Source organism: Actinia tenebrosa, unplaced genomic scaffold (assembly GCF_029948245.1).
Source record: "Actinia tenebrosa isolate PJP-AT-01 unplaced genomic scaffold, QUT_ActTen_1.0 PGA_scaffold14__42_contigs__length_11649687, whole genome shotgun sequence".
Lineage (NCBI taxonomy): Eukaryota > Metazoa > Cnidaria > Anthozoa > Actiniaria > Actiniidae > Actinia > Actinia tenebrosa.
Genome location: NW_028292574.1, coordinates 4,938,878 through 4,960,914, shown reverse-complemented (window position 1 = coordinate 4,960,914; position 22,037 = coordinate 4,938,878). Strand labels below are relative to the sequence as shown.

The 22,037-nt window shown below is 38.0% G+C and overlaps 4 protein-coding genes across 9 annotated transcripts; all 4 read left to right on the top strand.

The window, feature by feature from the left end:
• The first annotated feature begins 67 nt into the window (after positions 1-67).
• LOC116302964 (membrane progestin receptor gamma-like) lies at positions 68-3,069 on the top strand. The gene has a single exon (XM_031712402.2). The coding sequence runs from the start codon at positions 116-118 to the stop codon at positions 1,199-1,201; it is 1,086 nt and encodes a 361-aa protein (XP_031568262.1). The 5' UTR covers positions 68-115; the 3' UTR covers positions 1,202-3,069.
• Positions 3,070-3,860: 791 nt separating this feature from the next.
• On the top strand, positions 3,861-5,382 carry LOC116303064 (uncharacterized). The gene is made up of 2 exons (XM_031712516.2): positions 3,861-4,090; positions 4,185-5,382. Exons 1-2 carry the CDS (start codon positions 3,967-3,969, stop codon positions 4,604-4,606), a joined length of 546 nt encoding a protein of 181 aa, XP_031568376.1. The 5' UTR covers positions 3,861-3,966; the 3' UTR covers positions 4,607-5,382.
• An 879-nt stretch (positions 5,383-6,261) lies between these two features.
• LOC116303054 (membrane progesterone receptor epsilon-like) lies at positions 6,262-7,433 on the top strand. The gene has a single exon (XM_031712503.2). It carries the CDS (start codon positions 6,412-6,414, stop codon positions 7,105-7,107), a length of 696 nt encoding a protein of 231 aa, XP_031568363.2. The 5' UTR covers positions 6,262-6,411; the 3' UTR covers positions 7,108-7,433.
• A 141-nt stretch (positions 7,434-7,574) lies between these two features.
• Positions 7,575-21,513, top strand: LOC116302984 (anoctamin-7). 6 transcript variants are annotated; one of them, XM_031712432.2, is made up of 37 exons: positions 7,575-8,624; positions 9,078-9,104; positions 9,310-9,359; positions 10,231-10,371; positions 12,239-12,338; positions 12,622-12,761; positions 12,958-13,062; positions 13,158-13,230; positions 13,415-13,563; positions 13,648-13,761; positions 14,112-14,190; positions 14,269-14,405; positions 14,483-14,617; positions 14,811-14,877; positions 15,017-15,126; positions 15,351-15,458; positions 15,686-15,822; positions 15,947-16,004; positions 16,073-16,183; positions 16,267-16,341; positions 16,668-16,732; positions 16,841-16,884; positions 16,971-17,067; positions 17,148-17,250; positions 17,371-17,431; positions 17,760-17,842; positions 17,924-18,061; positions 18,300-18,458; positions 18,613-18,649; positions 18,736-18,847; positions 18,972-19,026; positions 19,404-19,501; positions 19,699-19,826; positions 20,030-20,235; positions 20,318-20,457; positions 20,563-20,653; positions 20,810-21,513. In XM_031712432.2, exons 4-37 carry the CDS (start codon positions 10,252-10,254, stop codon positions 20,987-20,989), a joined length of 3,615 nt encoding a protein of 1,204 aa, XP_031568292.1. In that variant the 5' UTR covers positions 7,575-8,624; positions 9,078-9,104; positions 9,310-9,359; positions 10,231-10,251; the 3' UTR covers positions 20,990-21,513. The 6 variants fall into 6 exon arrangements, with proteins under 6 accessions (XP_031568292.1, XP_031568300.1, XP_088885856.1 ...); XM_031712440.1 differs by lacking the exon at positions 9,078-9,104 and having other exon boundaries at positions 7,575-7,729; XM_089029730.1 differs by having other exon boundaries at positions 9,078-9,359.
• Positions 21,514-22,037: the final 524 nt, after the last annotated feature.

Sequence of the window (22,037 nt, the reverse complement as noted above, 5' to 3'; positions counted from 1 at the left end):
CAGGCAGCCCGCGAGGAGATAAATTCTAACGGTACTCCTGAGGGTCGTTTTTTTGACCCCTTTAAGTCACGTGAGGTGTGGTTTAAAAAGGGCATTCCAAATAATATATATATTTATGTATATAATTTTCTTGTTCCTGTCTCCTAAATTCTGCAGGGAAATGACAGTGTTAAAGAAAGGTCCTTACCACAACAATAATGAAGTGTTATCGCGAAAGAACAGTCGATGTCTGACTGATCAACAGGTTTGCTTCGAGTATCGTGAGCCCTTCATCACTTCAGGATATCGCAGTCCTGGTTTTACCTTGTGGCAGTGTATATGCAGTATATTTGAGACACATAATGAAACTATTAATGTCTGGAGCCATTTCGCTGCTGTTATTGGTTTTCTGTTCTTGTGTGTGCCAGTGTTTCTGGATAATAATCCACTACAAGATTCATTTGTTTATCCATTGTTGGCTTATTCGGTGGGAATCTGTGCAATGTTTATTATGAGTTCTTTTGCTCATTTATTCAACTGTATGTCCATAAAAGTGCGTCACATTTGCTTCTTCTTGGATTATGCGGCTATCAGTACATACACCTTTACAGCAGGACAGGTTTTCTTCTTCTATTCTCGTCCTATCAACACAGATCTGAAGTTGTTGAAGTCCTCTACTGTATTCCTGGCCATCTCTGCTTTTATTTCAGTTGCTTCAACCTACATGTGTTGTGCTTCTAGACACGCCTGGATCAAGCACAAGTTCCTCATACGTACAGGTACTTATTCATTGTCCTGGGTTTATAACACATTGCCCTACTTCAGCCGTACTTTCCTGTGCGAAAGTGCTACCGACTGTAACATAGAGTCATTCAAATATTTCAAGAGGCAAGTCATTTATTTCATTGTTGCTGCCATATCAAACGCCAGCCGAATTCCCGAGAGATTCATCCCTGGTTTCTTTGACTTCTTTGGCCAAAGCCATCATTTTCTGCACATTTTATGTGCATTGGGGTCAGTTGATGACTTTATTGCAGTATACCTAGATATGACTACTAGACGAGAGATACTGACGGGTCCTGGCATGTCACTACCTACATTCTACAACAGCATTGGTCTGATGCTCATTGTTCTGACTACTAATATTGGCATTGTAATTTGGTTTGCGATAAAGTGTCCACATGATGAAAAAAGTGAAAACAAGCACTTGAAATCTAAATGATTGGACTATAATGAATACACAAAGCGAATATTGAGCAACTGGGGCCCTGAAGTTTGGACGTTCAGTATTCTGAGGCATCTTCAAAAGTGGCAAAGTGTTTCTGTGTGACTTGTGCCCGGCCCAATAAATTGAATAAAATCAAACATTTGATCCCATCAAGTCCGATCCAATCGAATGATTGGATTCGATTGCATTTGGCAATTGAATGAAATTAATTCACAAAAAAATTGGAGCCAATCACAACACAGTACACAATTTATTGAACATTTGATTACGTTTGATTGTAATTTAGGATTGATTGGAGTCAATCCAATTGTTTATGTTCAATAATTGTACATTCTCTTCATTCAATTGAAATCGAATACAATTAAATCACAATTTTTTTAGCATTCAATTTCGTTCGATTGCAGAATTCCTGAATCCAATCATGTGATAGGGTTGATTGAATAAGCCTTTTCATAGTTTAAGAATTGATTCCACTGCGCATGCGATTTTATCCCAAATTTCTCACCTTCTTTTGTCTAAACCTCCTTTTGTTCTTAATTAAACAAAAGAAGGTGAGAAATTCGGGATAAAATCGCATGCGCAGTGGAATCGATTCTTAAACTATGAAGGCTTATTCAATTTCCAAATCATTCAATTGATAATACCTGGCTAATTTGTGAACCAAAATAATTAACTGTGTGATTCATGATCGTACATCACAATGTTTTGTGTGATGTGTGATAAGTAAAAAACATGTCTCCATGACACTCACATGTAATGATAAAAAGGTAAATTATGCACTGTGAAAAGATGAAAAAAACTTACTGACGTTTTGGACACTAGTCCTTCGTAGGAGCAAAAGAGTAAAAAGTACTTTTTTATCATTACTGTTTCATTAGAAACACCGACGCAGCTCACACTAGTTTTTAGCTAGTTATCTCTTATTACACTCACATGATTTAGTTTAAAAATTCAGCATGGTGCATGATGGAAGCCATGCCTTTGCTAGTCTGTTTGAACTGTATACAAAAGGTTAATGTTAAGTTACAGTAAAAAGCAATTATATAATGGTGTCCAAGTACCTCCAAGTCATCTCAACAGGAATAAGACAAATGTTGATCCATCCCTGGAGATTCCTTCATAGAAGTCTTAATGTTATCATGTTACCAGGCAAATATTTCTCATCTCCTCTAGAGATGCAGGATGACCATGCAACCCTAATAAGAATGTTTGTGCAGGAGGCTAGGGGTGACATGACAGGCTGGCTTTGTTCTTACAATATCATTATTATTCCTTCAATGGCCCTATTTCACTATGACGTCAGTGCTTGTTTATGTGGGGGATAGAATTGCCAAATCCAATAGAAAACTCAACAAAATTTGTCCCTAGTGAAACAGTTTAATCTAAAATGGCCTGGTTTTCAGGTATAATATGTGTTAATATGTACTAAAAAATATTCTGAGAGTTTGCTGGCTATTCTACTTCTCTTCGTGGATTGATACGGGTTTTAGAACAATTTTCAGTGAATTTGCGTTGATTTGACCCCCTCTGACGACCATGACCCTTTGCGTTTAAATAATAGATTGTTTTGATGTGACGTCATAGTGAAATAGGGCAATTCCCTCGCAATTCTTTTTTAGTAATACTATTATCATTATCGTTACAGTGTGACATATGCCATGCAGTGGCCACCCAACCTTTTTTAACTTATAAGGCAGTCAGACAGCAAGAATTTGTGCATTATTTTGCACTTGCTCTCTCAGTGTGACTGCAAATATTATGTCATAACTGCATGAATTAGAAAAAGAGAAGAGAATATCATGTAATTAAAGTTTAAAGTTATTTGATAATTTATTTTAATAATAAGTTAAATTGTTAATGAAGCCGTTTTGTCAATAATTGAATTACCTAATATTTATAATAAATCAGAAATAGTAGAATGATAAGCAATTATTATAGCAAAATATTGTGATTTGTTAACGGTGAGTGAGCAAGTATTTGCTGATGCCAAAGAACGACTCACTTAATGGCTTACAAAACACTAACAAATCACAATATTTTGTGATAACTATGGTAATCGTTTTATCATTCAAATTATTTTTCCATCTCCATTTTTGTCTTGGAATAGGGACGAGGGAGAAGGGGGGCGAGATGGGCTCCCCACCCCCATCTTCTTACAAGAATTAATATTTTTTGTCTCTTAATAAGGGACCGGTCATTATTTATCTGGGGGGGGGGGGGAGGTGGGAGATTTTTTTGTGAAAGAAGATTTTTTTTCAAAGCCCTCCCATTTGAAGAAATTGTAGATGACCCCCCTTATTTATTATATTTTTTATGCTGACCCCCCCCCCCCCCCCCCCCACAAACATTTATGTAGTTATTTGCAGATTATCTCGGCCAATCAAAATAACAGAAAAAAGTAATTTGAATGTTATAATAGAAATCTTTTTACAACTACAGAGGAAGGAACTGGAGAACCAGAATAACACAGACACAAACACAGTGACATAGCAGCACATGCCTCTCATGCTTCCATTTGAATGTTTCAATACGTGTACGGACACTGCAGTAGAAAATTGTTAGAAACTAATTGTTGACCACATTTTTATCAGAATTGATCTACTTTCGGTATACGTTCCAAAATAAACCGGGCGTGTGGGATAGCTGTGGTAAGATGACCGTCAACTCGTCCCAGTAGTAATGGCGGTTCAGCTAAAGTGACAGAGACACAGTTTCATTGTAGAAATCTGTATCTTTCTGGGATTTGTTTTGATTCAGTCATGCTAAAAACATTAACTAGGATTCGTAATTTACGTCATAGTTGTAAGGTTAATGAATTGAGGGCTGTTGTTTGCCATCATAGTAGTTACAGCGGAACACGTGATGAACATCTCGTTAAACCAAGTAAGATCAGTCACAGAAAATGTGAGCTTTTTCTTTCTTCATTTATAAAAGGATTAACAGTCGCTGATTAATAGTTTATGATTCTTTGTTTTAGGATCTCTATTAAGTAGACAAGAAGGAATACATGCCAAGGTATCTTTGAGTGTACAACAATCACCTTCACTTTTGATACCTAACAAAGCCAAATCACTTGTCCCCAGAATAGCAGGAATAACAGCTGGAATAGATGTGCATCATTACCCCTGGATTACCATATCTGATGCACATACTAAAAACAACATAGGAGACGAGGCATTGAATGGTGACATTATTGGCTATGATACCTTTGAAATGGACTCTAATACAATCCACTGTAGCAGTATCCTTAAAAAGAGAAAGCAAAAAATGAATAAGCACAAATATAAGAAAAGAAGAAAACGGGACAAGTTTAAGAGGCGTAACTTGGAAAATATTAAAGAAAGGAAACAGAAAGTAAGAGAAAGAGCAGATGAAAGAGCAAAGCAAGCAGCTGGATAAGTAGACTTGACTCTTATTTCTATAGTAGCATGTTAATCTTGCCTATACTTATGCTGGAAAAAATTCATAGAAAGAAAAATTAATATGTAATGCTAATACTAATACTTGTTTTCAAAGGACCAACTAATCCAAAAGCTACTACTTAATGATAATGGCTGTGTTCCTTGTCTGACACTTAAAGCTAATTTTAGAAACTTTTAGACCTCTCCTTATCATGGTGTACAAGATATTTACTTTTTGGCCTTTGGCCTCATGGGCTATACCCTCCTACACAAATGTTCTTAAAAAAAGTCTACCACCGAATTAATGACTGACACTTAAAGACCCATTGCCACTTAGCGTGATGCATCACAATAATTATTATTTGTTTACATTTTCAATTGTGCCACCACCGGAAAAACAATTCCAACCTTTTGAATAAACTCTTAAAAGAATGTAAAAGAATCATCATTGTGCCTTAGTGCTATGTCGGAAAAGGATTTAATATAAAGTTATTATTCAATATATGAATCTTTGAATTTCATGGACCACGAAATTCATCTGTGATTGCAGTGCATCGCAGTAAGTGGCAATGGGTCTTTAAACCTCTGCATAGGACTCAAGCTACTTGGGCTATTGACTAGCAGACTATTTTGGCTTTGGGTCTAAGTTAATTTGAATTTGCGCATTTAGAAGCATTACAGCTTTTTCTTTTCTCATCATAGATGTGGGTTTGTGGGGGGAAATGCCAGCCAGTTCATAAGAGCTGGCATAAAAAATAAATCACTTTTATTCTAGAGTCTAGTAGTTCTAGCGCTTTTGCACTAATTGCACTACCACTGCATTTAATATTCTATGCACAATGCTCAACTCACATGTTGATTTTTATGGAGGGAGGAAACAGGAGAACCTGGAGAAAACCCTAATAGCATAGGAGTGAACAACACTTCAAACAAACTCATTTCACATGTGGCAACCACAGGGCTCAAACCAGCAACCTGACCCATAGGACTCACAGCGGCCAAAAACAAACTCCACCCATGCTACCCATGGTTATTGCTTTTGTTGTTATGACTGTGGGTTTGTCCTGAGGACCATACTCATGACCGTGACAGTGGTGTTGGGAAGTGGCCTACTAAAACCACCTCACAGACAGACACTACTGAAGAGAGAAAGGGAGATCTTTGTTTTTACCAGACAAAATAAGTAAACAGTAGCGTTCCTTTCCTATTCCCTAGACAGAACAGAATCAAATCTTACAGTTTGTGTCTTTTCACCGAGCAATAGCTTTCTTTTGTTCCATGTTCGACCAGCTGTGGTTAGTTTCCATGGATACGATCTTTATTTGCATAATCGGTTCACGGCGGTTAGGCCTTTTCGCTTTTTGATCGACAGCTCTTACTCATTCAAACAAGCAAACTTCACACAGCATTTCTTCGCCTTGGAGATTCATTGGCAGTAGAAACGAAATTTAACTTTTAGAATCCATTATGGAACGGTCAAAACAACTCAAAAACGAAGAGAAAAGAACAGGCAACAGAAATATAATATACACCGTCGTAAACAATGGCTCGCTTCGTGACAGAGAGGTTCCAGAGGGATTCCGTACTGTTTTCATCGAAACTGGATACAGAAAGCCTGGTTTGTCGGCAAAAGGCTGCTTGATGAGTGTCTTTGAACGTAACAACGAAACCATAAACGTATGGAGTCATGTGATCGCACTAGTTTTGTTCTTGGTACGTTTCTACTATGTATTTCATCGCATTGAAATAGCCGGCCCTTGATCCTATCCTTTAACGACCTTTGCCATCGGTATCGGTGCCTTGATGGCTATAAGTTCGACTGCACACCTCTTTAACTGTATCTCGCTATCTTATCATCATATTGGGTTTTATCTGGACTATGCTGCTATATGTGTGTACAGTTTCAGCGGCGCACAGGCCTTCTTCTTCTACTCACGACCTGCTAACACGAGTGTGTTTCTGCTCAAGTTGCCTAATGCCTTCATTTTCTTGACAGCATCAATGTCCATGATATGTACGTTTATCTGTTGTCTCTCAAGACAACAATGGAGAAAGAAAGGCCACATTATTCGTACTAGTTTATTTATTATTTATTTTGTGATTGTAACTTTTCCTTTTACATACCGTGTTGTAGAAGGAACGGTCGCGGGAGAACCCGACTCGGATTCGGTACATTATTTTATCAGGCACGTTATGACATATTTCATCAGTGCTACAGTTAATATGTTTAAGATACCAGAGAGACATTGCCCAGGACTTTTTGACTTTTTCGGTCAAAGTCATCACTTTTTGCATGTATTCGCTGCATTGGGCGCGTCTGATGCATTTACTGCTGTATATATAGATATGAAAAATCGTCACCATGTCTTGGTTGATAATACTCGGCCCGATTTTTTCAATACCTGGTTTATATTTCTTGTTGTCGTTGTTATTAATTTAGCCATCGTTTATTGGTTTGCAAAATCCCTTTTAAAAGAAGAAAGAAGAAAGACTTTATAAAGTATGCACCTTTTAAAAGATATTTTTAAAGCTGTTCTTACTAAAAACTGTTCTTACTGCATGATGGCAAGTGAAGTGAACTAGTTAATTTTGTCTTGCTGATAGTTACTACTGTCGCACTTGATAGATAGTAAAGTATTTATCATTAAAAAAATATTAAATATCGAATAAAACTGTGGAGAATGCTAGATATAGGTAAGGGGTAGTTAACCAAAACAGTTTTAATGTGCTTCTTCCCCCACTAGATGCAGTTGGCTAAACACATGTCAGTAGTAGCTTTGACGTCAATACAGTTTTACTTTACCATTAAAGATCGTATGTTTTAATATTCTGGCAGTGATTCAAATCAAATCCATGATACCCACAAGATGGTGTGACGCACGCCGATCTTGACAAGTTCCATTGATTTTTGTAAACTGGCTGTTGAATAATTTGCACTGAACAGTCACTTATACGCGCTGTTTTCACTTCGACCATTGTCAGCCCTGTAGCTCTCTGTGGCCAGTACAGGACGAACTATTGCTGGCGTAATAATGACATGCTGCGTGCAGCCAGGGTATATTATTTTTCACGCTAAAGTCTATTGTGAAGTGAGCCAGTAATCTGGTCAAGGCAAAGTATAGTGAGTATCAATTCAAACTAGCTACTTTTTTTTTTGCATTACCATCTTTTCGACAGACTAGGCCCCTATGATTCTTGGGGGAAATAATATAGAATTGATTGATGGTGAATGCTGCAGTACGCCATGCCCAGGAATATTCACTATGAAGAAGCTTTTTCTTTGTTAATAGTTTCTTTTAATTTTTTGTTTCAAACGTTTAGTTTAGTTTATTTCATTTCATTTTTTTCTGGGAGGCTTTTTAATGGAAGAAGCTTGAGATTACAGTAAATGTTTCGCATTACTTTACAAAGCAATAACCTGCTTTGATATTATTTAATTCGTTCTAACGGTTTCGTTCAGGGGTCAAACTTACTGATTAAAATCAATTGAATAATTTAAACGATGGAAAAACGATTATCAGTGACGAAACAGGTGTGGATAAAAAGTGTTTTGTAAAGTGTATAAAGGTAAAATTAACAGGATCGATTAGTTGGCTGACATTACTAAACTGAGAATAAACAAATCGATAGCAGTGTCGTCAAATTCATCCAATGGGTCTGATAAACGTTGTTTTTTACAAAAACCACAAAGATATAGAACTACCGCGCTACCAGATGGTCCGCAAATGTAGATTAGCTGACTTGAGCTGGAAGTACTGATGATGAACGGATGACTGGAATCAATCACTCGGTCATCGCATGTAGCCCAGTCGTGATATTGAATATCATACATCCATGACGTCAGTCATTATCAACCACCACTTGCGTGTGAGTAACGCATTCAAATTAAGTACACTCTTGTCATAAAGCGCGCCAAATTGCCGGTCGAACGGCTACATGGTTTGGGATAGATGAACGCATTTAAATGTTGCTGCAAATCATTTAAAAGTCTAATTATGGAATCACATTGATAACAGGTAAATACATCACACAGTTGTTCTTGTTCTGGCTCAGTCACATGCAGTATAATATACACAATAAAGTTATGTTTCAGTGATAAAACTCTCTCGAGCACTTTGTTTTAATCTGGATATTACCACCGTCATCTTAGTTCTATCCTCATTTAGATTTAAATTTGTGACTGCATTGCATCATATATTGCTTGTTCGCTTTCTGTCTCATGTCATATCGTGCGCAAACACGGGCTCGTTGAAGGCCTTGAAGTTGTCAAGTTGCGTTACTTGGTTAATCAGAAGCGGCTATAGTACTGTACCGTGAGTTAGCGTGTCCCCTAGATTCTGACTTGCTCCGTAACATATATAGACATCTAACCTATACATTGTAGATATGCTTCACATGTCATAGTTTTTTTTTTGGTTTTGTTATGTGTGTTTCCTTTTGCCATTTCGACTCTGCATCGGTCAAACAAGAAAGGAGTTGGGACCTATCAAATACATGTAAGTATAGAATGGCACCACGATATATGACAGTCATACAGACAGCGTTATTTTCAGTACTAGATGATACGTATGGACCTTTCGAAAATGCTTGAGATTTTCCTACGACCACTTACAACTGAACCAATTACCCCTCATTAGGAACTTAGCCATGAGACATTAAACTTTATTAAATTAACGTTGTTCGTTTTCCTGTCTATCGTAGTAAGATGATACTGTGGGTACCAAGAACTTGAGATTCAACAAGTAATTCAGGTATATATATTTATACTTTTGCATTTTGAAACAACTTTATTTTCGGAATTTTTTCCATTATTTGTTTACATAAGTTGACGGCCATAAGATTCCTTGGTTGTCAAATGAAATACTAAGACAGGGCAGACCCTACTGCATATCGGCAGATATCATGACAGCAATCCATTGTGGCAAGTAACTCATTTTGGATTTAATTGCTTAACCACTACATTTTGTGGAAAATATTACATTAGATATATGTATAAGCTAGTGTATACTACAACCTTTCTGAATATATATAGTATTAAAAGTTTGGATGGCTGACTCTGAAAATCATTGCGTTGGTACAGAAGTCCGACTAACTTCACAGATTCAGTTTTCCAAGATGCGCTAGAACAATTTACGTATCTGTAATCGACGCAAACTGAATAATAATGTTCGATTTGTTCCATTACAATTAAACCAGTAAACAGTTTGCACAATAGAAAATTAGCCAAGAGAAGGAATCTCTGGTATTCGTCTTGCTTGTAACCATCACAGGCACCGTTTAATGCTAATTTTTCATCACATTTGCAGTATGCGCGTGCAGTAAGACAAACGATTTGAATGATCCTAAAAAAAGCATAATTCATTCTGGGGACTCCTTCTTAGTTGATTTTTTCTTGGTTTGCACTTTTACCAAAACTACGAATATTTCAAACACTGGCCACTTACTGGGGTACCATACTGGCAACTAGTGGGTACTGACCACTTACTGGGGTACCATACTGGCAACTACTGGGTACTGACCACTTACTGGGGTACCATACTGGCAACTAGCGGGTACTGAGTACCACTTACTCGGGTAGCGAGTACCACTTACTTGTCAACTTATATGTTTTTTATTTCAAAGATCTTTTTCGATGGAAATGGCATGATGTCATCCAAAAGAAGAAAAAGTTTCGTTGATCTCGACTTTGGATCGGATGCAGGTGACCGCAGTGGGTCTAACAGTCCATCGCTTCTGCTGTCACCTCATTCAGGCGGATCCCAGGTAAGAATCTTAAGTTGCTAACTTTAGTCAAATGACAGGAACCAAGCTAAGAGAATATTGAATGATATTCTCTTGCCGGAACCATTTCTGTAAAATATGAAATATGCCGGGTAATTTCCTTTAAATGGACACCAAATATCACATTAATAATGGTGATTGCTTTGAACTCACACCGTGTTTGGGTTCAACAAAACAGCATCTGAATCATTTTCACAGGTTTTTACTTAAAATTCAATTCTATAGGAGATTAGGATTAACTATTTAACAATTATTCGCCGAAGGCGAAGTGATTATATATCTGTGAATATTTACCGTGCCGCGAGTCTTCGAGCATCAAGGTAAATATCCCCCATATTCACTGAGCCTGAGGGAAATAATTGTTTTAGTATTTTTGGACTTGAATATCAGAGAAAAGACGAAATTCAGGACAAAAAAAACTGTTTTATTATTACTTCCATTCTGACAAACTATAGGAAACCTCATAATCTCCGCTCGAACAGTGAATATCGTCTCAGAAAAACGGGTCGCTCGACCAATCACAGCGCAGGAACATCTATATTCAAGCCTAAAATTGTACTAATTACTGATGCGGACGCCCTTTGTTAAACCTGAAAAGGTCCCTGAAGTACCACATGATATGGCTTTATTTTTACTTTGACCTACTTTTCATCTTATTATATTAAAATACTAATTCGAAATGCCTCATTTCATAGGAACTTCCTTTGCATCGGTTAGATGAACACACATAATAGACTGTGCGCAGTAACGCGGCTGACTGCATTCATACAATAAGCCCAGCTATCAAATCCATATCAAAGTTGACTGATAATGAATGCAAATGTTTTGGCGGTGAAAAGGCAGCGCCTAATTTAATTGATTTAGGAAATTCCTTCGCTTGATCCTTCTTCATCACTGTTTTTATCAAACTTGCCTTGGTGCACGTGGTGTATCGTGTCAATACTTTAAAAACCTTCACTTAAACAAATACTTAACAAGTTTGAAAACTGTCAAATCAGTGTAAGCTGATTTCGAAGGGTAAATTCTGCTCATTTACTTGTGTTCACCGTTGCATAAACTGTAGAAGCAACCTAACGTAAGGTAAGGATTCAATGTTATCTGGTACCTCTGCACTAGTACTGACAACTCTAACACTTCTCAGATTTGGTAATTGTACTATCAGTCGTTAAAATTTGTTTATTTGATTCCAACATACAGTTACAACACGATTTAACGAGATTGCTTTCCGTGGTGCATATATTATGGTTAGCCAAGCAATACCTAAGCCATCTTACATGTTCTATTTGTTTTCTACGCATTTACCTGACAAATTATACAACCAATGTAGGCAGAGCAATAGTTATTTTAAAACTAGTGTTTGCGATAACGGTTAACTTTCCGTTAAATTCTTTACGAAATTGAAAGTATATTTACAACCACGATTCACTTGACTGACTGGTGTTATCATCTGATGGGCATGCAGATACTTGCTGATATGAAAGCTGAGTTGAGGCTTCTTCGTATGTTATTTACTTATGTACGACATTCAAGATCTCGAAACATGTTATCGTCCATTAGATAAGATAAATAGCGGTTTACCTGTGTTTGGAAGAGGGACAATGACATTTTCAAGTCATTCATATGGCAATACCAATCTAAATATTTTAGATTAAAATAAGCTCTCAAGTGTTCAAAACGGACTGTGAGGTAATAAGTAGACTATGATAAGTGGTTTATGATGGTTTATGGTACTATTACTTGTCATTCCTTCAGTATGTTACCAGATGATCGATTCGTGATGTGATCTCGCTCACTATCATTGATGCGTAAATACATGTAACTATGTATTAACTAAATTGATCTGTGTTAGCAGGACCTCTACTATCACCAAGCTGATGATGAAATGAGTAATCATGGAGATAGCCCTCCACGTGCGCCCCCTGTCAAGATAGAACTCAGAATAAAATCAGGTAAAACTTTGGCATTAAAATATCAAAGATCCATCCACACATCCACTCACCTATCCACCCACCCACCCATCCATCCATCCATCCACCCACCCATCCATCCACCCATCCATCCATACACCCATCCATCCATCCATCCATCCATCCACACATCCACTCACCTATCCACCCACCCATCCATCCATCCATCCATCCATCCATCCATCCATCCATCCATCCATCCATCCATCCATCCATCAGTCATGCATTTATTTGCTTATACGTTACAATTCTGCTTGGATTATAGGGGGACTTGGATTCAACATTAAAGGTGGGAGAGACCAGCCCGTTAGAGCAGGAGATCCTGGTATTTACATCAGTAGACTACGGCCAGGAGCTGTAGCTGAGAAGGATGGTAGATTAAAGCCTGGAGACAAGATAGTTGAGGTAGGACGTCACAAGTTATAAACTAGAAATGGCTGTCCCCTGTTCGTTTGAAGAAAACGTTATGTACGTTATCTCTCCATCTTCGTGCTTCAGAAACTAGACTGGCATTCAATACAAAATATTCTAACATCGCGTCACTCAGCCACCCCCACCCCTAACCCAAGGCTTTGGCTAAAAACACTTTCTTTATTTTCAGATAAATGGCGAAGATACTCGTAACGTCATTCATGATGAAGCGCTGAAACTTTTCCGCCAAAACCAGCAAAGTATCAGTCTCTTGGTTGAACAAAACGCTATTCTTGTGCGTATTGATGCAACTTATCTTTATCGATTTTTGCTTAACTCCCTTGTTTGTTTTGTTACACGACTAGTAAACACATGTTATCCTGATTTTAGCCGAGCGATTTAACAAAAGATAGAGAAGACGAAAAGAACATACAACGCATTGAACTAAGAAAAGATAAAAAAGGTATTTATGACCATTTTAATAGTATATTTACTTAGTTTAGTTTATTTTCACATAATTAAATGTTTGTTTCTTTCCGCGCTGGTTGGGTATTACTTATTCATCATTATTTTCCTATTTCATAGTTATTCAACCAAGGTTTATATATATATTTATTTATAAACTATATTTTGTTTGTTATTTAAAGGTAAAGGAGTTGGACTGGGCTTTAACATTCGTGGAGGTCGAGACAACCCTTACGTACCCAACGATCCCAGTATCTACGTCACAAGGATACGAAGTGATGGCGCTGCTGCCTTTGATGGACGATTGGGGGTTGGAGATAAGATTCTTGAGGTTCGTTCTATTGCTTTATACATTTTTCTGATTAATTGTGGGGAAATAAAATCCCTTGACCAAGTTCATGTATATTTTCTATAGATAAACGGCGTCAACGTTCGCTCAACTACCATAGATAACGCGGTGGAACTTCTACAACTTGCGAAGAAAAAAGTGACCTTGTTGGTCCTCAAAAGTGCTTTACAAGAAACTGTGGTAAGTGTATCCCCAGGGGGGAGGAGTTGATCTATAGGAGAAATACATAATCCTACAAGCTATCTCTTGACAGATTGTTCGTATTGGACTATGCGTGGTCATGCATGCGAGTAGAGACATTATCTCTTTGCTTGGCTTGTTTTGTTAGTTATGTACATATTTAATCAGTTTGTCAAGTTTTCGAGGATTAGCAAACCAAATCGTACTATGATGGTATGATTGGTGTTGAAATTCAGCCCAAGATAAAAACTGGAAAAGACACAGGAAGGCAACAGATATTGGACGTGTAATGCATGACTTCACACGAATCTAACATATATCTTAACATTTTAAAACCACTTACTTTGCAGAAAAAAGCCCGCGAAGGAGCTGTTGACAGCGTGAGGGGAAAGGAGATTGTCGTGGAATTGAAAAAGAGTGCTTCAGAAGGTAATATCAATCAAGGCAGCCATCATATTGGAGATCAGAATACAATATTAACTATCAATATGCATGACATTCCTGTAGGTCTTGGATTCAACATAAGAGGAGGTCAGGGTACGAACTACATTCGAGGTCATCCAGGGATATTCATCACTTCCATTAAGCGAGGTGGCGTCGCACACAAAGATGGAACGCTACAACCAGGAGATCGTATTTTAGAAGTAACTAAATAAACTGGTCTTGTATTGATTGATATATACATATAATATATCGATATATACTGTATAATCTGTTGTAGATGAATGGTGTGGATGTGAGGAACGTGCCGCAAGATGCCGCTGTACAGGTCGTCAATAGAGCCGGGGACTCAGTTAAATTATTAATAGAGAAAAATGCAGAGGAGCTTTTCAAGAAATCCGAGTTTTTTAATCTTGTAAGTATTGCTAGTTTTCTCTTTATACTCGATAAAAAATAACGCCGGGTTACAACGTGCTTTATTTGTACCACAGATGAGGAGAAAATATAGATTTAAGTGAATGTATGCCACATAAATCCTGATATCATCAACATCACAAGTATTTTATGATTTCAATGCGTATTTCTTTTTATTTATCTATTATTTTAAGAATTTTGATGAAGAAGACATGAGTGGAGAAAAAGGATGCTATTTTAGAGATGGAAAGAGGAATATAGGTAAGACTCGTGAACTGCTGACATGCTTACCAACATCGCCTTCAAGACGACACGAGAGTAAAACAAAGCCGTGTTTGAGTTATAAACTGAAGTATGACTTATATTGACTCGTTTACACTGGTTCTGCATTTTTTGACAGATTTTGTTCTCGTGTACGAAGAAGGTGAAAAGCCGGAACCTCCAGACTTTACGATTAAAAGACAAAGATACATGGAAAACTTGAAAAAATCTCAGCTTGAGTTTGAAGAGGCAAGTACTTTTTTAATGTCTTTTTTTATCGCTTGTTTTAACCCTAAAGATATTTATAACCGGAGTTTCAGGCCCTAGGAGAGGGGGAGACTGGGGAGGAGGGCGGAAGAGGAGAAATACACTCCCCTTCACTCTCTCCAAGAGACTGATGCTCAGGTTAGGATGTAAATGTCTGTGTGCGTGTGTTGTGCAATAAAATCATCGAAAACTGTCTTTCATTCCAGGAAATATCTCAAGACGAGAAGGGCAAAATACACTTTATTAAATGTCACGTGCCATGGGAAGTAATGTTGTTCTACGCCGAGGAGCTCAGCTTTAGGGCTCCACTTAAGGTAACTATGGATACGGATCTAAACAATCTAAGACGTCTGGGGTTTGGGTGGTGCCTCTGTCACTCAATCAGAATTCCAACTACATAACGGTCAAAGGACCGGCGTAAATATTGTTTGATTCAAAGGCCTGGTTTGGTCACGTGACTGATGAAAATGACAGCGGCAAGTCATACGTTTGTTGCTTCTTTGTATTGAACATTTTTCCTGTTTGTTTTATGATGTCATAGCAACGAACAGGCGTTAAAATCAACTGGACAGAAAAAATGATGAAAAAGCTTCACCTACCAAACCCATTCAAGAATGAGGTTCCCGATGCACCCCCTGATTACTTTACAACACAGTTTAAAGCCAATAAACTACATAAGTAAGTACACGACCTCACACTAGTATTTATATCTCTAGCCCCCTTCATCCCCCACTCCCCCTCCCCTCCCCTCCGCGGTCTTGATATGTCATGATGATGGACGGAGAGTGCTATTGTTTTTCAGATTTATTAACAGTGATGACCCTGATCATTACTTCACCGACACCGAGAGGACAAGAGTGGTAAGATAATAGATTTATCATTACATCTTAGTATTGCTATAGTTATTCACACGTACTTTGATACGCAGGCAAGTGAGATTCTGGAAACAGCTTGTTATGGAAAGAGACAGAAGGGCGAAATCGGTATCAATCGATTAGTAAATGAAGGAGTTTACTCTGCAGCCTATCCTTTACACGTGGTATGTATAAATAAACTTATTACTGATGTACAATAAATCAATAAGTGAAATAGTCTTCAACTGTGTTGTTGTTTGCTCGACAGGGACCGGCTGAGCTACCGCCTGGATATCACCAAGGACCGCATGGACCTGAAGAAATCAAACTAAACATGAGACAGGTTTGAGTCTTAAGAGTACTACCGTTGTTGTTATCAAACCTTATCGCCAACAATGCTGGATCACTGGCCGGCCACATCCAAGCCAGACAATTGCATCCATGCGCGCACTTTAATGAAGAAAAAAGAAAACGCGCGTGCGTGCTATGTGCAGTTATAAAGTACGCGGAGGTCCGCGGACGTAGAACACTCAACTAGAAGTGTTACGACGCGTAGGGTGTTCTGCCAATTCCCAAGTGCTGTATTACTACACACAGTAGTACAGCAAAGCATGCAGAACAGCCATTTTACAAATATTGATGAGTTAACATTGTGTTGTCAATCGTCAGATCCTCAAGGAATACTGGGGACGGTGGGGAGCCTGGTTGAAATACCAACCACTCGATCACATCAGGTCAGAACAACAATATTATTTTCCTTCAATGTATTTATGGAATAATCTCACTAATATGTTCATGGATTCTTTGCATCATTTAGCCGATTTTTCAATTGATTATTTCAGGTGGTACTTTGGAGAGAAAATTGGCATATATTTTGCATGGCTAGGTAACTACTATTTTGTTCAACAAGGTTTAACTAAAATATTATTTACTTGTTATCTAACAAGTGTTTATTTATTATTGTTCCTTCAGGTCAATATACAGCCTGGCTTATCATGCCTTCAGTAGTTGGTTTGCTGGTGTTTATGTACGGTGTCCTAACCATCAATGGAGGCGCAAACAAGCCTGCGTAAGTCTCTCTCTCGCTTGTATTTATTAATATACTGTTATCGAACATTGATTGACTGACTGGATGCATTCTGTTCATAGGCTTGACATGTGTAATTTTCCTAAATGGACTTTCCCCATGTGCCCTGCATGTGAGGTTGGCTGTGCTGTCTGGGATCTTCATACAGCTTGCTCTCGCGCTAAGGTTTGATACTGTTACATATGACGTAGCCATACTTTACTTTTCTTTAAAATTAAGACTAAAATTTATTAAGCTTTAATTAAAATTAAAACTCGCTAATGATGGAGTACCTTATTTTTCTAGCATGCATATCTGTTTGACAACCCAATGACAGTCGCTTATGCGATATTTGTTTCCTTTTGGGGTGAGTAAAACATAAGTTCATTCATTCTTCTTACGTCAAGAGTATTCAAACCTAGTTTTATCTAATCAGAATAAAGAGAAATACGTTGTTGAAAAAGTAAACGACAAAAGTACGTCAAAAGTATTCAAACCTAGTTTTATCTAATCATAATAAAGAGAAATAAGTTGTTGAAAAAGTAAACGAGAAAGAGAGAGAGAAAGAGAAGAAGAAAGAGAGAAATTAAGAGAGAGAGATAGAAAGGAAGAGAGAAAAAGAGAACGAGAGAGAGCCGGAGAGTGGACGGGGTGTCTGCTGTTGTTTAAACCACAATTTATTTCTTTGCACGCAGCTGTATTTTTCCTTGAGTTTTGGAAAAGAAAAGAAGTAACGATTGGATACCAATGGGACGTTTTGGAGTTTGAAGAAGAAGAGGTAAGATCCACTATAAGTTTCATAACTGTGGTCATATTCTTGCATTTTTATACTAGTCTAACGTATGGCGTCTTTTAACAGGAACGTCCAAGACCCACATTTGCTGCATTAGCTCCTGCCGTTGAACGAAATCCCATAACTGGTTTATTAGAACCGTACTTTCCACAAGAAAAACGATCATTTAGAATGTACTCTGGGATAGCCATCATCTGTGGCATGGTAAGGGCACATGTACTGAATCAGGTAGTGACGCGGGTTACAGGGGATAGCCATCATCTGTGGCATGGTAAGGGCACATGTACTGAATCAGGTAGTGACGCGGGTTACAGGGGATAGCCATCATCTGTGGCATGGTAAGGGCACATGTAATCAGGTAGTGACGCGGGTTACAGAGGTATCAAGGTCAAAGGGTCGTTATGCTAATCTTGCTTATTCTGTGGTGTCCGTCTAATCCAAGGTTTCCCTGGTCATGTTATTCATGGTTGGTGTGATTGTATACAAGTTGCTTGTCATTCATCCACTCTACAAGAACCCAGATCTTCAACCACACGCTAATCAGTTTGTTTCTGCTACTGGTGCTGTTCTTAACTTGATCATTATCATGATCCTTAGTAGGGTAAGTATCATCTACTTAACATGTGTTCTATACAGCAAATGCAGCAGCGTCTACCCAGCAGATCCTGGGCCGATGCTCATGTATAGAGCCAGCTACGTGCTCAAGCTTTTCTTACTTTTTTAGTATCATTTCATTTTTATTTTTTCTCTTCTAGGTTTACGAAAAATTAGCCCTCCTTCTGAACCACTGGGGTGCGTAATATCAACGATTATAATAATAAATATCTACTCCCTTCAACCAATTCGTCATTAATATCGATCTTTTCTTGTTTCGACAGAAATGCATCGAACCCAAACTGAATATGAGGACAACTTGACGTTAAAAGTGTTTATTTTCCAGTTCATGAACTTCTATTCTTCAATATTTTATATTGCCTTCTTCAAGGGAAAGTAAGTCACCTTGTTTCTGGTTATAAAGTTTGATATTAACTGAACCATGTTGCTTGGTTCGTGCATTCCTTCACTCGGCCATATAGAAGTGTATATATTGATGTTGCTTGTCGGTTTTATGCAGATTTGTTGGTTATCCTGGCAACTATGGCACGATATTTGGTCTACGGAATGAAGAGGTAACTACCTTCAATATATTACACTCAGCTTTCCGAGTTTGCACGAAAAACCTGTAACGAGTAGGAAGCGAGAGACGCGCGTTGAAACATGGGGCTCTCTTAGGGGACGCATTTTCGTCTTTTTCGTTTTACAAGTTTTAGTTTTTGAATCGAGTCACATATAGTTTGTTTTAACTCTGTATTTCAAAAGGCCCGGTTTGCTAAACCATCCGCTATGTCATCGTCCCGTCCTTCTTGTTACCAGTTTTCTGCGTAACCTCAGAAAGACCACTCCCGACTCTATTGTCGACTATTTATGTCGCTATCTACAATGCTGCATGGTAAGGTTGATATATACATGTATTCACACTGTTTTCTGTTGTCTATCGTTACTATAGTGCAGCCCAGGAGGATGTTTGATTGAACTCGCTCAACAGTTGGCAGTTATCATGATTGGAAAACAAGTCATCGGCAATGTTCAGGAAGTCTTGATCCCGTACGTAATATATCCAGCACGTTTCCTTCCTTCCTTCCTTCCTTCCTTCCTTCCTTCCTTCCTTCCTTCCTTCCTTCCTTCCTTCCTTCCTTCCTTCCTTCCTTCCTTCCTTCCTTCCTTCCTTCCTTCCTTCCTTCCTTCCTTCCTTCCTTCCTTCCTTCCTTCCTTCCTTTTATTAATAATATTTTCCTTCGTAGGGAGATCAAACAATACCTGAAGAAAAGAAAGCGGGGATCGAAAGGTAACGATGAAATCAAACCAAGATGGGAAGCAGATTACGAGCTGCTGGAAAACGAAGGTCTTTTCCAGGAATACCTCGAGATGGGTAAGTTATTCATGGCATCTGAATAAACTGGAATAACTTTGTTGACTTGTGATGTCAAGCAATGCATGAACAACTCGTATGTTTTGAGGCCTTAGCCTTGCAAGTCAGTCTTACGCTACGTACTATTTGCTTATGCACTCTCCCGAGAACAGTGTCATTGCTGTGTAGTATAATATATTATATTGTTGTCTCTCATCATACAGTTATCCAGTTTGGTTTCATCACATTGTTCGTCGCTGCTTTCCCCTTGGCTCCATTCTTCGCACTGGCCAACAACGTTTTTGAAATCCGTATCGACTCGGACAAGTTTGTTTGTGATTTACGTCGTTCAACTGCTGACAGAGCTCAAGATATTGGAGTGTGGTTTAAGATACTCGACGGTATTGCCAAACTAGCAGTTATTAGTAATGTGAGTATATAATATAAAACAAACTTCACTACCTTTGCAAATCATCATTTTATACTGAAATCCTATCGATTTCTATCTTCAGGCCTTCTTGATTGCATTTACTTCTGAGTTTCTACCCAAACTATTGTACGCTGGCATCGTATCTGAAAGTGGAAATTTAGATGGATATCTAAACTTTAGCCTTTCCTGGGCACCTGCGAATACCACTTCACAACCCTGCAGGTGATATACATTGAACAACTTGCTTACAATATCAAGACTATGTATATTGAAAAGATATATACACCACGTACAGTACAGTAATTGCTGGCTTGTCGTCTATTTCAGGTACCAGGGATTGAGAGATAGGGATGGCCATCTTACCACATTTTTTTGGCACCTTGTTACTCTACGACTGGCATTTGTGATTTTATTTGAGGTAACCCAGTCACGTGATTACTGCACATCCATGAGCATACGTTATCATATTATATATTGCAGTGGTTCTAGTTTAGTCCAGAGATAACCCAAGCACAAAGGCTTGACCAGTATTGTTCACCAGCTAACCGTATTATATTAACCTATCATGTTTCAGCATTTCGTGTTTGGAGTTTCCACTCTTATTGACGTCATCGTACCAGATATACCCCAGGGTCTTCAGGACACTATCAAAAGAGAAAAATACTTAGCTACCCAGGCTCTCGCGGATCATCATGGCCTAATGGGGTCTAGTGATATTCTGAACTATGATGACGTATTAGTAGATATGGCTTAGTTCCATGTGCCTCGAATAAATATATCATTGCAATACTAATGCGCGATAAATGTATAGATGGATATTTTCTGTGCAATCTATTCCATTGCATTTGAAATCAAGACTATTTTCTACAACCAATTATATAATTAGTTTATAAAAGAGTGTTTAACTGCTTGGTTGACACGAGACTGTTAAACGTGCGGTAGGGGATATACATGCAGTATGGCTTTACTGGAAAATAGATGGAATAAGTTGAACAGAAAACTAAGGGATGATGTTTATCTTGGTGCCGATACTTTTAAACTGTCCTATTGCCATGACAACGGTGTAGTCAGCAACATGCATGAAACAGTATACAAGTGTGATTCAACAGCTTAGCTAAAAGAGACCGTTAAACAAAGTACATAATAGTTAAGCTGAGGGCTTACAATCGGAAATATAATTCTAAATTCTGTGGGATTATTTGTCAATATACATCTCTTAACTGCTATATGCTGCAATAATGAACTAATTTCAAAACAATTAAACACCATGGTAATGAAGCTTTGTGTTCAATTAGTGTTTTTTTATGTAGTCACTCAGTCGGTTTTTCCAGTGATGTCGTTGAAATGATCGATGCCTAGACATACATACGAACAGTCCTAAACGTACCAATCAGTGGTTCTTCCATACTTCACTGATCTATGCGCATAAAACAACCCTCGTTTTTTAACTTAGTCTTCTGAACTTCAAATAAGATTTTTAAAAACCTCTTGTAAAATTGCGTTTTTTTCAGACTTTACTGAAGGAACGAGATGGCGGAAAAAGAACGAAACATAAAACCAAAATCCCGATTTGGTCATGAAAACTGGGAGGGAATCGCTAAGTCATCTCGGCAGGCAATCCATGAAGTTAATTTTCCTGACATTATTTTATATGAGAAACAAATTAATATAACAAATATAAAGAAGTATTATATGTTCCAAGCTGTGAGAATACTTTGTAAATAGTTTCTTAAAGGGAACAATAGTTTAAGCTTGTTCCATATATCGGTATATACGTATATATGCACCTGTAAAAAAGATCG

Excerpts from the sequence above, each read along its gene's own strand:
- LOC116302964 (XM_031712402.2), top strand. The coding sequence starts at position 116 with ATGTATATAATTTTCTTGTTCCTGTCTCCTAAATTCTGCAGGGAAATG.
- LOC116303064 (XM_031712516.2), top strand. The coding sequence starts at position 3,967 with ATGCTAAAAACATTAACTAGGATTCGTAATTTACGTCATAGTTGTAAG. Across the intron at positions 4,091-4,184 it reads TGAACATCTCGTTAAACCAA|GATCTCTATTAAGTAGACAA; the intron begins GTAAGATCAGTC and ends TCTTTGTTTTAG.
- LOC116303054 (XM_031712503.2), top strand. The coding sequence starts at position 6,412 with ATGGCTATAAGTTCGACTGCACACCTCTTTAACTGTATCTCGCTATCT.
- LOC116302984 (XM_031712440.1), top strand. The coding sequence starts at position 10,252 with ATGATGTCATCCAAAAGAAGAAAAAGTTTCGTTGATCTCGACTTTGGA. Across the intron at positions 15,823-15,946 it reads AAAGCCAATAAACTACATAA|ATTTATTAACAGTGATGACC; the intron begins GTAAGTACACGA and ends ATTGTTTTTCAG. Across the intron at positions 16,005-16,072 it reads ACACCGAGAGGACAAGAGTG|GCAAGTGAGATTCTGGAAAC; the intron begins GTAAGATAATAG and ends TTTGATACGCAG.